The 11,586-nt window shown below is 42.9% G+C and overlaps 1 protein-coding gene across 1 annotated transcript in view; it reads right to left on the reverse strand.

Moving 5' to 3' along the window:
• Nucleotides 1-2,551: 2,551 nt before the first annotated feature.
• Nucleotides 2,552-11,586, reverse strand: part of LOC116384554 (kinesin-like protein KIF2A) — a 19,538-nt gene continuing 10,503 nt past the window's right edge. The window contains exons 3-20 of the mRNA XM_031849360.1: nt 11,111-11,130; nt 10,968-11,022; nt 10,560-10,682; nt 8,878-8,978; nt 8,625-8,720; nt 7,929-7,983; nt 7,674-7,836; nt 7,392-7,482; nt 7,210-7,273; nt 7,010-7,101; nt 6,785-6,927; nt 6,318-6,522; nt 6,096-6,206; nt 5,932-5,999; nt 4,941-5,088; nt 4,722-4,823; nt 3,568-3,703; nt 2,552-3,471 (exon numbers count right to left, since the gene is read on the reverse strand). Of these exons, the coding sequence (XP_031705220.1) occupies nt 3,386-3,471; nt 3,568-3,703; nt 4,722-4,823; nt 4,941-5,088; nt 5,932-5,999; nt 6,096-6,206; nt 6,318-6,522; nt 6,785-6,927; nt 7,010-7,101; nt 7,210-7,273; nt 7,392-7,482; nt 7,674-7,836; nt 7,929-7,983; nt 8,625-8,720; nt 8,878-8,978; nt 10,560-10,682; nt 10,968-11,022; nt 11,111-11,130 (1,859 nt within the window). The 3' untranslated portion in view covers nt 2,552-3,385. The remainder of the gene's footprint in view (nt 3,472-3,567; nt 3,704-4,721; nt 4,824-4,940; nt 5,089-5,931; nt 6,000-6,095; nt 6,207-6,317; nt 6,523-6,784; nt 6,928-7,009; nt 7,102-7,209; nt 7,274-7,391; nt 7,483-7,673; nt 7,837-7,928; nt 7,984-8,624; nt 8,721-8,877; nt 8,979-10,559; nt 10,683-10,967; nt 11,023-11,110; nt 11,131-11,586) is intronic.

An 11,586-nucleotide genomic window follows, 5' to 3' on the forward strand; every position in this document is an offset into this window, starting at 1 on the left:
TTTAATTAACCGTTGTATTGAAAGAAAAAACAAGTCAAAACATTTTAGTAATACCCATCACATTTACCCAAAGGAGACGATTCAAAGTATAAAAAAAACCCCCACAACTTTATTGACTTTTCACCAGCGTAAACAGAAGCTCAGTGGTGTTGCAGTCTCCCCACTGGACTGCGTTTAGGAACACGTGGAGACGCATGGAGCGTTGACTCCATAAACTATATTAAAACATTGAACGGTAGGGTAAAGGAGATGATTGACGACCACATCTTTCAATAGTGGTATCTATATGCAACCTGTGCTCTTGAACTTTTGTTTTGATAGTACTTACCGGAAATCTTAGTAGTGTTATTGACGCTAACTTGACTGTCGGAACACATGTTTCACTACTGCCCTCTGGTGGCTACAATGCGCAAGTACAAGGCTTTGGAATCTTTATTTTGATAGTCCGTACCGGAAGTGCTTGTAGTCTGCTGATTCTGTTTTGACTCTCGGAACACTTAACGGTTAATTGCTCCCGTCCAGCGGCCACAACATGTAACTACAACACTGTCCAACGTAATCTATATAGCGAAAGTAGTCGGCCTGTTTGGCCTTGATGTTGGTAGAGTTAACAGATGTCATGAGTGGACATCAGTACAAATACTCTTAAGTATTTATTACAGTCGGTGGCGGTTTCCATAGACAATCAGTACTGTCTGTATTAATGCCTGTGAAGTGTCCAGTTGTAGCTCATCCATTTCACCGCTAGAGGGCAGTCAACACACTTGGTCATAACGACTATTGACACCACTGGTGTCAAGGTAGGTCGACACAGCAGACTGGTGCTTCCGGTGAGACCCACACAAAATAAAACTGATGTAGAATGTGAAGAAATCACGCATTTATCTTAACAAAATATATTAAAAACATGAAACCGGACGATACAATATATATAGAAGGGAGGACGAAGATAGCGCAGTAAGCACTTTGAAACCATTGCTTGTTTCTAAGCATATTGACATTGTACCACGTGTGTAACGTTAGCTTACTACTGTATGATTAATTAAAATACACTTTTCTTAATTGTGCAGATGTCCAGTTTGCCTTCAAATGATTTTAGGTAAGAAATCATTTTACAACTGTTTAGTGTCACCTTTAGGCCCTTTCAAAGGGGGGCCGAGACCCCTTCATTGATACTTGAGAAAACATTAAGGGGGTCTCTAAAATCATAAGGCGGGAATCCTCGATTGCCAAAGGCTATTTCACACACCGATTGTATGCCATTAAAAGAGTCATAGCAATAAAAATATATATAGTATGTTGAAAATGTGTCATAAAACGTCATAGTATAGCATGATGAAAAAACGAATAAAGTGAAAATATAGGATGTTGAAAAATAATAAAAAGACAAAATATATATTATGTTTAAAAAAATCTAAAAATGTCAAAAAAAACATCATACAAAGTCATAGTATAGTATCTAAAAACAAAGTCATAGTATAGTATCTAAAAACAAAGTCATAGTATAGCATGTCGAAAGTCATAAAAACATTCAAAAGATAGTCTGTCGAACCAATGTCATAAAAAGTCATAGTTTAGTATGTCGAAAACAATTGTTTTGAATGTTGAAAGTCATAAAAAGTCAAAATATTTAATGTCGAAAAATGTCAGTCATAGTATAGTATGTTGAAAAAACAGTCAAAATATATATTGTTTAAAAAAGTAATATAAAAGTCAGTTTAGTATGTTGAAAAAAGTCATAGTTTATTCATTCATAAAAAGTCATAGTATATCAAAAAAAGTCAAAATATAATTTGTCAGTGTAGTATGTCGAAAAGCTTAAAAAGGATTAGTCTAGAAATCAAACCAAAATCATAGTATTGTATAGCGCTAAAAAATGTTTTATAAAATCATAGTACAGTATGCCATGCACGTCATGAAAAGTAGTAAAAATGTCTTTGTAGAGTGTCATAAAGTTTCATGAAGTATGTCATACAAAGTCATAGTATAGTCTGACATAAAACATAATATTATAGTATGTTGTACAAAAAGTCATAGTATATTATGTGAAAAAAATAAATAAAAAGTCGTAATGCAGTATGTTGCATAAATAGTCATTAATGGTGTGCCATTAAAAGTCTGGAAATTTGTGCCTAATTTTAAGGAATTCCCTCTCGGTGTTCCTGAGATATAATGTTCACGAGAACGGACGTACGAACATCTGGACAATCCAAAAACATAATGCCTCCAGCCACAGCTGTCAGCGACACAGATGCATAACAGTCATAGTATCGTATGTTCATAACATTCCTTTAAACACACCAGTAGTTTCCTGACTGCATGTTTCACTGTGACGCTATCGCGGTGATAACATCTGTCCACAGACAGAAATATAAACATCTGGCAAAGTACTCACAACCAGCTCCTCTCGTCTCCAGGACCACGAGGACTCTCACCCAGACCCACGAGGTAAAAACAACACCAGCGTCTCTACTCAGAGGAGGTGGAAGATGGTTTTTGATGAAAGTTATTCAGTCCTTTGTGTTTGGATAACTTATTATCACAAAAGCCATTTTAAATGAAACACATGAATCTTTATTCTTCATCCAGCATTACATCCGGTGCAAACACTGAGACATGACCGATGGTAGATCAGCGGGTTTTACTATACATGTATTAATAGCAGTTCAGTTTTATAACAAAGTGTTAAACATGGGTGGAAAACATTGTTTACGTTGAGTAAGAGTGTTTAAATCAGTTGCCACATAGAGCGACATGGCACAAACTGAAGCAGACTACATGTAGAATCCTCCGGGACACGAGGAAGGAAACAAGGGAAGAAGCACGCTGTGGTTAAAGGCTTCTTTCTGAGAAGGAAGGAACAGAGAGAAGAGACCGCTCATAATAATACGACTACACAATGCCAACCGAGGGCCCAAAAGCATAAAAACCAAAGGACGGTGGCGTACGTAAGCTATCGCAGAGTGCACATGCAGACATGTCAGCCAGGGCAACCAGAAACCAAATACTGGTTTAGTAAAGTAAACCTTCAAAACATGTTCGATGAAGACCTCTTCTGAAACCAGGTGAAAAATATTCTGTTCAAAGAAAGTACAAACAAGTATAAAAGAAAATAATTTAATAAGAACAGAGAGGGGAGACTAAACATTCTCCATGAAGGAAACACAACTATTGTCCTTCCTAAGTTTTCTAACGAGACCGAAGTGAACGAACAGTGTTGTTAGGAGAGGGATCAAAATAAATGCTTCAAATCCTGGAGCCTGTCGGTACGTCAGACTGTTCTTTTATTCCACCGTCACAGCTGCTGGAGACGGCCCGAGTGGTGCTGAACGTGGAGTGGTTTTGCTTCTGTATGTGCCACTTAAACCTCTTCCCTCTCAGCTCTCTAGAGAGCACGTGACCTCTTGGGGTTGATCTGCTTACTTGCTTGCTCCTCCTCCTGGAGCGTAGAGCGGAATGACTTCACTTTATCTGAGAGGGGGAAAAAAAACCATCGTCGTAAAAACACGGATTAGTGTTTTGCTGGAGCGGGAAGCATCGTCGCCAAACGTGTGTTTCAAGTCATACCTCGGAGCTCCGTGAGGATTTCTATCTTCTGGTCTAGGATCTGCTCCAGTTGAGTGGCGTACAACTCCACATCGTAATCCACCTCCTCCGTCATCTCCAGCAGTACCTTTTCATCCTCCAGCCATCTGATGGACTCCTGCTCACAGAGGACACATGCAGGACAAGTGCATATTTAGTTTACGGCAGCACGAGATCTAGTCGTGCCAGAAGCACAGAAGAATGGGCCTCAATCGCAAATACCTTAAATGTGTTCTTAGGAATGGTTCTAAGATTCACGACATGTTCTTAAACCGCAGCGTTGTTCGTACCTGTGTTCTTATGATTAATCCCATCGTCCTAAAACAAAGGCCTAAAACATTAGTGCCGGTTGACACTAATTAGCAAACGCCATTAACAGCAGGGTCTTGTGCACATTCAGAAATATCATAAATAAAAAATATTGTGGTCATTTAAATCCTATATTATACAACCGTAGAAGAAAATGCATGCAATAACTCATTATGTTGGACCGACATGTCAGCCCTCAAATGCTCTCGGGTGTGCATAGATTCTATTCTTACCAAATAATATACCATCGGTGTATCTCATCTGTGAACACTGTGCAAGTGGGTTTTACAAAGAAATGTCTTCTTAAGAACGGTTGGTGAATGAATTATTATTGCCTTCACACAGCACCTACACATGCATGTGATAGCAAGTACGGCTACACCTTGAATTTCGATGAGTCGACTCTTCTATAGGTGACCCCTCTCAACTTGAAACTCTTCAAATTGGAGGAAATGAGCCTGGCCAGGGCAGCGTCCCGGTGGAGACGTCCCACAAGAGGATCGTCTCACACAGAGCCTACTTCTATGACCCGCTGAGTTGAATCCCCCCAGCAGACAAAAAACAGTTCAAAAAACATTTCTGTTCATTATGAAACCGTGGTGGGACGCATTTGACTTTGTTAATATGGTTGAAATCATCACCCAAAGTAATGCCGATGGATTTTTGCATTGCCCGATTAGAATCTATCTCACTGTACTTCTATACCTTCATGTATAGAAATGAGAAAAGTCCTTAAAAGAAGACGACACGTCTGTCATCGCGTATGTGGACATACGCATGTGAGCGAGTATTTAAAGAGTTGTGTATGTTTTCTTTAGTAGTCTGACCTGGAACACAGCTCGGTGGTCCTCCAGGACCTGCTCCTCCATCTCCACTAACTGAGACACCGCCTCGTGGAAAGTAAAGAGCTGCGGAGACACTTCCTCCTCCTGGGAAACGTATTCACAGGGTCAGAAAGGGAACCAGAAGCAGCTTCAGCAGGTAATCTTTTGCGTATTGACATTGTGTTATGAGGCTACATATACTGCGAGACCGTGTGTACTTACATTCTGCTCACAGAGCAGTTTGAGGTCGTCTCTCTGCGGCGAGATGCTCAGCCAGTCCTCGTCTAACAGCTCCAGCTGGTTGACGGCGTTGATGTTGGGTCGACCCCCGTCCATCGCTTGGTTGGCGTCCACTGTCAGCTCCTTCACCCTGCAGAGAAAATAACTGGTTGGCAGCGTTTCTTTCACAGCACAAAGCCACGCTGGGCGTGGCCGCTGTTTGATGGTGTGTATGAAGTCTACTGTGGGGTCAGAGGCATTCACAAACAGCACCGGATGGGAGCATCGGGACTTGGTCTTCAGGAGTCAATGAAAAGAAAAAACAGCTCACAAGCTTTGGCAAAGATGAAAGTGGAAGTTGAAGCAGCGGAAGAGGATGAAAAGTGTCAAGTCATGCAGATGATGAACAGAAAGAATAAGACGACAGTGGAGGTGTTCCACAGTGAACAGCTGGTGACGTGCATGAAAACTGCTGAAATGAGCCCGTGGATGTATATATCATGATGAGGTAATAAAGACCTGGAGGGAGAGCATGCATCGTGTTGTGTTTTGTGTGTATGCTTGCGTTGTGTTGTGCTTTTGGGGGTTTGCTTGACCTGCTGGGAGAGGTAGCAGCAAAGTCATCATAGTCAAAGGTATTGGTGGGCGAGTGATCAGAGCGACTCCCCTGACCGCCCTGGGAGAAGGGGATGTCAGACGGACTAATCCCAAACTCCTTCACTCTACATGGCGGCAGCGGCCACACCGCGGCACAGAGCGGCAGAAGACGGGAGGAGAGGGAAACAAAGCAGGAAAAGAAGTGGGGACATGAGAGACAGTCAGACAGAACTACTGAGAGTTAGAGACATGTACAGTAACAACATTGGCACAGCTAATTTCAATCTATACAAAAGTCAGTGGGGATTATAGAGGAAATAAAAGAGCTATAATGGTATAACATTGTCTACGTTCTATTGGTTCCCGAGGGCTTTAAGGTTGGTCAACATATTCCCACCTGTTGGCGTAGCGTAGTGTGTTGAGGGTATTCTCACAGGACGTCATACCGGGAGAGATTGTTGCAATCTGTGCAGAGAAAGAGAAGATCATCCAGATTAATACCACCTGGGAGACATACAGTACAAAGACACGGAGACAGGATGTTGAAGGCAATTGACCGACCATGCATGTGCGTGAATTCTCCCCGATGAAAGAGTCTCTCAGGACCTGAGTCAGTTTACTGGCTCTGAATGGAGTGTGAGGCTTGTTACGGCCAAGAGCCCTGATACACTCCTGAAACAAAAGCAGACACGCATCGCATGGGTAAAAAAAACAAACCACGGAGTATTTTACAGTTAGTAGTAAATGCTTAGCAGTCGGATACTGCCACCGATGTCAACAAACCTTGAGGGCAAGCAGGCTTTTGTTGATCTCCGCTCCCTCCAGACGGGTTTGGCGGTCAGCACTAGAGGTATCCGCTCCCCTCTCGTTGCCTGCGAGGTCGATGAGGGAGAACTTGCCGTGCATTTTCCCCTTCCTCCGGAGAATGATCTGGAAAACGGCGTGGCTGCGAGAGGAGTGGGCGTTGGCTGATGTCTGCCCCGATGTTCTGGGAGTGAGATGAAGGAGACATAAAAATGAACAAGTGGCAAACGAGGGATGAAGAGAGCAAGACAAGAACAACTGTCGGGGAGGGAAGAGGCAAAAAGTGTGCATGACTTTCTGTTATTTGCCATGAACACAGTACAAGGAATAAGAGGTCATATTCTAGTGAGAGCCATTTGCAAAGTAAGTAACCGACTTATTTCATGCAGAACAAAAATAAGTCTTGCACCAGGAACAACAACTAGACAACGTTTCTGTTGTTATACCTGCAGCTGTTGCCCACTTCTATGAGTTTCAAGACCTCCTCCGTGCACTTGACGTCCTTCTCCTGAAGCCCAACCACCTGGACCTGCTGTTTCCCGTCCTCCAGCACCCTCAGCTTAGCTTTACGATTCAGCAGGTCAAACACCTGATCGTGCAGACACAGTCAGCATCGGTCAATGCTTTATTTAGGGAAGAAACTAACAAACATACCATTACACATCACTTGCCTTTCCGCTGTAAATTTCAAAGAAGGTTGCGTAGACTTGTAGATCTAACTTCTTGTAGTTGGGTTTCTTCAACATGAGAAATACATCCCGAGCTGCACGAGAAGAGAAATGTCATCAGAGCAATAACCAAAGCCGTAATAACAGAATAACCAAACTAATGTTTGAACACATGAAGACAATGAATGAGCTCACTGACTCACCAGCTAATGCATAGACTCCTTTAGCGCAGTCTTGGTTCTTCCCAGAGAAATCTCCACCCATAGTCTGAAACATGACAACATGCAAGGGTGATAAAAACAGAGCAAACCTGTCAATAGAAACTATTGGGTTGGATCTCAAGTACGTGCTGTGGTTTGTGCTCGTTTCATTGCATGTGACTCACATGTGTTTTTCCACTGCCTGTCTGCCCGTAGGCAAAGCAGGTGGCCATGCCTCTCTCAAAAATGGTCTCCACTAGAGGTCTGGCAGTGAACCTGCAGGAGGAGACAAAAGACACATTTCTTCACCACTCCATCTGTAAAAGCACGCTAGAACACAAACCAGAAATATGTTAATTCGGTTCTGCAAAATGAGGCCTTATGGTAATCAGATTGACTAGTCGGGTGTAACTTCTGCCAACTATTAGAGCAAACACAAACAGTTTGGTCTATTTGTTGTTACAAACCTGTAAACCATCTCATTGGTGGTGCTGTCATCGAAGGCGTAGTCAAAGCGGAACGTCTGGTTCTCCAGGTAGCGGGTCAGGTCCACTTTCTGCTTTGGTTCATGAACCATCACCACGTCCTTACTGGGGACGGTGATCACATCCAAATCCTTCATGGACAACTCTGGAACAAAGCAGAGACGTTAACATGTTAAATAGAGTACAACACACAACGACAGTCACAAGAGCAATGCTGGTACCGACAGTAGAACGTACCTTTCTTGTTGAGTGGACGTTTCCTCACACACACACAGATTCTGTGCTCTTCAATCTGGACGGCGACACAAAGACGAACATTTCATTATAGTGTTTCATTCTGAGGGTCAACGTCTAAACAGGGCTGCACCTGATTACATGATTCATCTAACGAGGAATTTATTGATTATTCTAAAGAGTATTTTTTTTAATTCTTGACCAATGTAACATAAGAACTTGCACGATTAATATTCAAATATTTTACTCAATCGTCTTCTCTTAAAAACTACCACATGTAAGAAGATAATATACAATATTTGTATTAAAATCGCTGTGACACATTAATTTGATCACTGCGTGTCATCGCCGCCCTTTCCCTGAACTGGAGAATCAGACGTTTAACACGGTGGCAATGAAAAGACATCTAGAAAATCAATTTAAGTGACTACTTCTATCTGATAATCCTTAAACATCATGCATGGGCGAGGACAAAAAGTGCACAGGACATGCTGCCGTCCTGCTGCTTCCTGTCTCTGTTTGAAATACCTCCACACTTTAGAGGATCAGGGGAGATGTCTTAAGCTGCAGCTTGTTCTCCAGGAGAATCGCGTAGATTAGGCGCAGCCATATTCTTGCAATGTGCCGACACATGTTATGCAAATCAGCATAGTTTTGTAATCGATGACATCGGCCAGAAGAGAAGTTACATCTACTTACCAGATCCGCTGTGGTCAGGGGCCGGTAGTCTAGACTGGCTCGGAAATCTCGGATCATGTACATGATCTCATAGTTGGGGATGGTGGTGTCCACCTCCTGGAGGAGGGCAAGAGGAGAGGGGCCGGCTTATTCACCAACAGGCAAATCATTCTTATGTATTTCAATGTATCGTCTCAATATCAAGAGTGTAAGTGGTCATCAAGATCACATCAATCTATTTGGATTATTAGGAAGGAGGATAGTATTGCTGTACCTGAGCTCTCTTCTCCCTGAGCTCCTGCTGCTGAATCCGGCGTCTCTCTCTCTTCTCCTGCAGTTTCTCCACCTCCTTCACGCAGTTTGACTTCCTCCTCGCTGCCATAAAGACAATAGAAACAGTAACTCTACTGCCTTTTCACGCCACACGCCAATATCCTTTCATCTGTAAAATTGTCTCTTCCAGAAAGTTTCTTCTACTTCCTCCGTCCTCCTTTTCACTTGGCTTGAACAGCATCTTTCCCTCTGTGCAGCTTTCCTCTCTCGTGGTAGTCTTTCAAACAGAAGGGAGACTTTGGGCTGAATCCAACAAAGAGAAACAGTAATAGAGCTCAAGCACAGACTGCGATGCAGTGGCTGGCACACAGTGCCTCTAGTATAAACACTCGCTTCTTTCTCTACATAACCGACAAAAGGCCCTTACAGTATGTTCTAAACCTTCTCTCCTCATGTATCCCATCTACATCTTCCATCTACATCCTAAAACACGACTGGACCGAGAGACTGCTGAAACATCTCACTCGTAATCGAGATATGTGCCTTGTATTAACTGCAGTTACTCCAAATAAAATGAGGTGGTTTCAAATCAAGTATGATTACAAAATCAACCCGCAATCAATAGAAGCTTATTCCAAATCTCCCAGCACCGCACACCCACAGATTAGTGTTGTTCAGGTCAATCACAACCATAATAAGAGAACGCGAGTGAGCAAACATCGCTCGGCACTGTTCATAATAAAACAGTGTTATCTGATTAGCATTAGCGCGCTGCTACAGCCACAGCTTCCCACCGCAACGCCCGGCCGAAGCTCATGACAGTCATGACCTGACGTTGGCTCCGGTCCCCGAAAACAGACTATGAGAGCAGAGGGATTATTAATCTGCTCTAATCTGGGAGGAAAAGATGAGCTGGCTCAGCACCAGGACGAGGCAGTATGAGCGAGATTCAACACCATCACCGATTGTGACTCTGTCTCACAGGGAGAGAACAAAGCGCTTCCCGCTCCCTCCTCCTCGTTGATCAAATGACAGCTAGCAGTTAGAAGGAGTGGATGATAAAGAAGAAGGTTATTGACGTCGTCTGAGCCTTGAGGAGTAACGCACAGCGCCACAGGGTTTTCCATGTGTGTGCCAGCGTGTGACTCAGCAGAAATCAGACAGCAGGGAAAAGACCAGCAGCAACCCTGTCTCATACCCAGAGAGCCTGTTTGCTGGATGGATTGCGTTTTATGCTACTTCGCCACCGCACCACAGCTCAGAATAACAACATTTTGGGTGCACAATCTCCTCATAAGCCTACAGGACTCTCCGTTTCTATTGGGACCTCTAACAGAATCACCATAAGGCGTGGAGGGAAGGGGAAACATGCAGGCGATACATACAAAGCTGTCCCGACTCCTTTCTGGATATCGGGTGATGCGAGGATTCTGTGATAAACATGCGGCCAACAAAAACACATTAATAGTTTTACAGATGGCCTAGAGATCAATGGATCTAAAATACTGCAAATGTTACAAAGCATTGGCGTCCAAAAGGAGCCATATCTGGATTTAGCATTTAAACCCAAAGAGAATTATTCAACTTTAGGCCAAATGATACAACTGGCTCCCTAAAAATACTATTTTCTGGAAAATAGTCACAGCTTAGGCTTTAGGTTAATTACTCTTTTAATCATGTTACCATTCAGCAGCTGCTGTTGTGTCTGAGCCTGAGTGAGCTGTGTAGGCTGCAGAGACGGCGGCGGTGGTGGTGGTGCAGGCTCTGGTTGTTGAGGTGGTGGCTGTCTGGCCCGGGTCGGAATCACTGAAAACACGAAACCCACAAAGATTAAGAAAGACACATTTTGCCTCGCATGCTGCCAACATACCACTTTTTAGCGTGGCATTAAACATGTACCTACTGTTTTAAACTTTCATTTGTTTTTTATTAAAATCACTTTGAAAATGAGTGACTTTGCAACTGGTGTTCTCGGGTGAGATCTAAGCAACGTGATAATACTGGTCACTGGTGTGTTTAACATATGGATCATTGATGATTCAAGAATGAGAAGATAACTGAACTGTTCCCACAGAAGAGCATGAAACAAACCTCTGTTGTCCCTGGACGGAGCGTCATTCTTAGTGGGGGCTATCGTCCGACGATTCTGCAAGAAAAATCAAAAGCTACATTAATATATTCTAAGATAAGAGGTATGAGGTATGAGGTTCAGTCAGTCCTAATTTCACTTTTACATCATCTAGCTGTCCTGGACCTGAAGAAGGAAACAATACATCTTGTTTATATTCAGTTTTAAACCTTTTCCGCCTGCAATAGAGGGATCAGAGGATGAGATTAGTGGAGTACAGATGTCTCCTTTCTCTAGTGTTCCTAGACACTGCCAATGCACACATCCTAAACTATGTTTAAACTAGAATGACCTCATTGTGGTTGAAAGCCTCCTCCAACCAGTCAAGTTGCAGTTTACGTCCACGTCTGTCAAAACTGTCATTTCATCATTTTATCCTATTAAGCCCTGTTATAGCACAGGACGAGTATTACCAGGGGACCTCATAGGATTCAGAAATGACCTCCATGTCTGCGTTTTGTGCGGCGAATTCGCACGGGATAAGTTAAGTCTTTTATTTTCCCCCGGGTATGATGTCACGGCTCTGTGTAACATCCGCTTATATTAAAGCAGATTATACAATATGATATATGATATATATAT

Source organism: Anarrhichthys ocellatus, unplaced genomic scaffold (genome assembly GCF_004355925.1).
Source record: "Anarrhichthys ocellatus isolate YVR2014 unplaced genomic scaffold, GSC_Weel_1.0 scaffold9, whole genome shotgun sequence".
Classification (NCBI taxonomy): Eukaryota; Metazoa; Chordata; class Actinopteri; order Perciformes; family Anarhichadidae; genus Anarrhichthys; species Anarrhichthys ocellatus.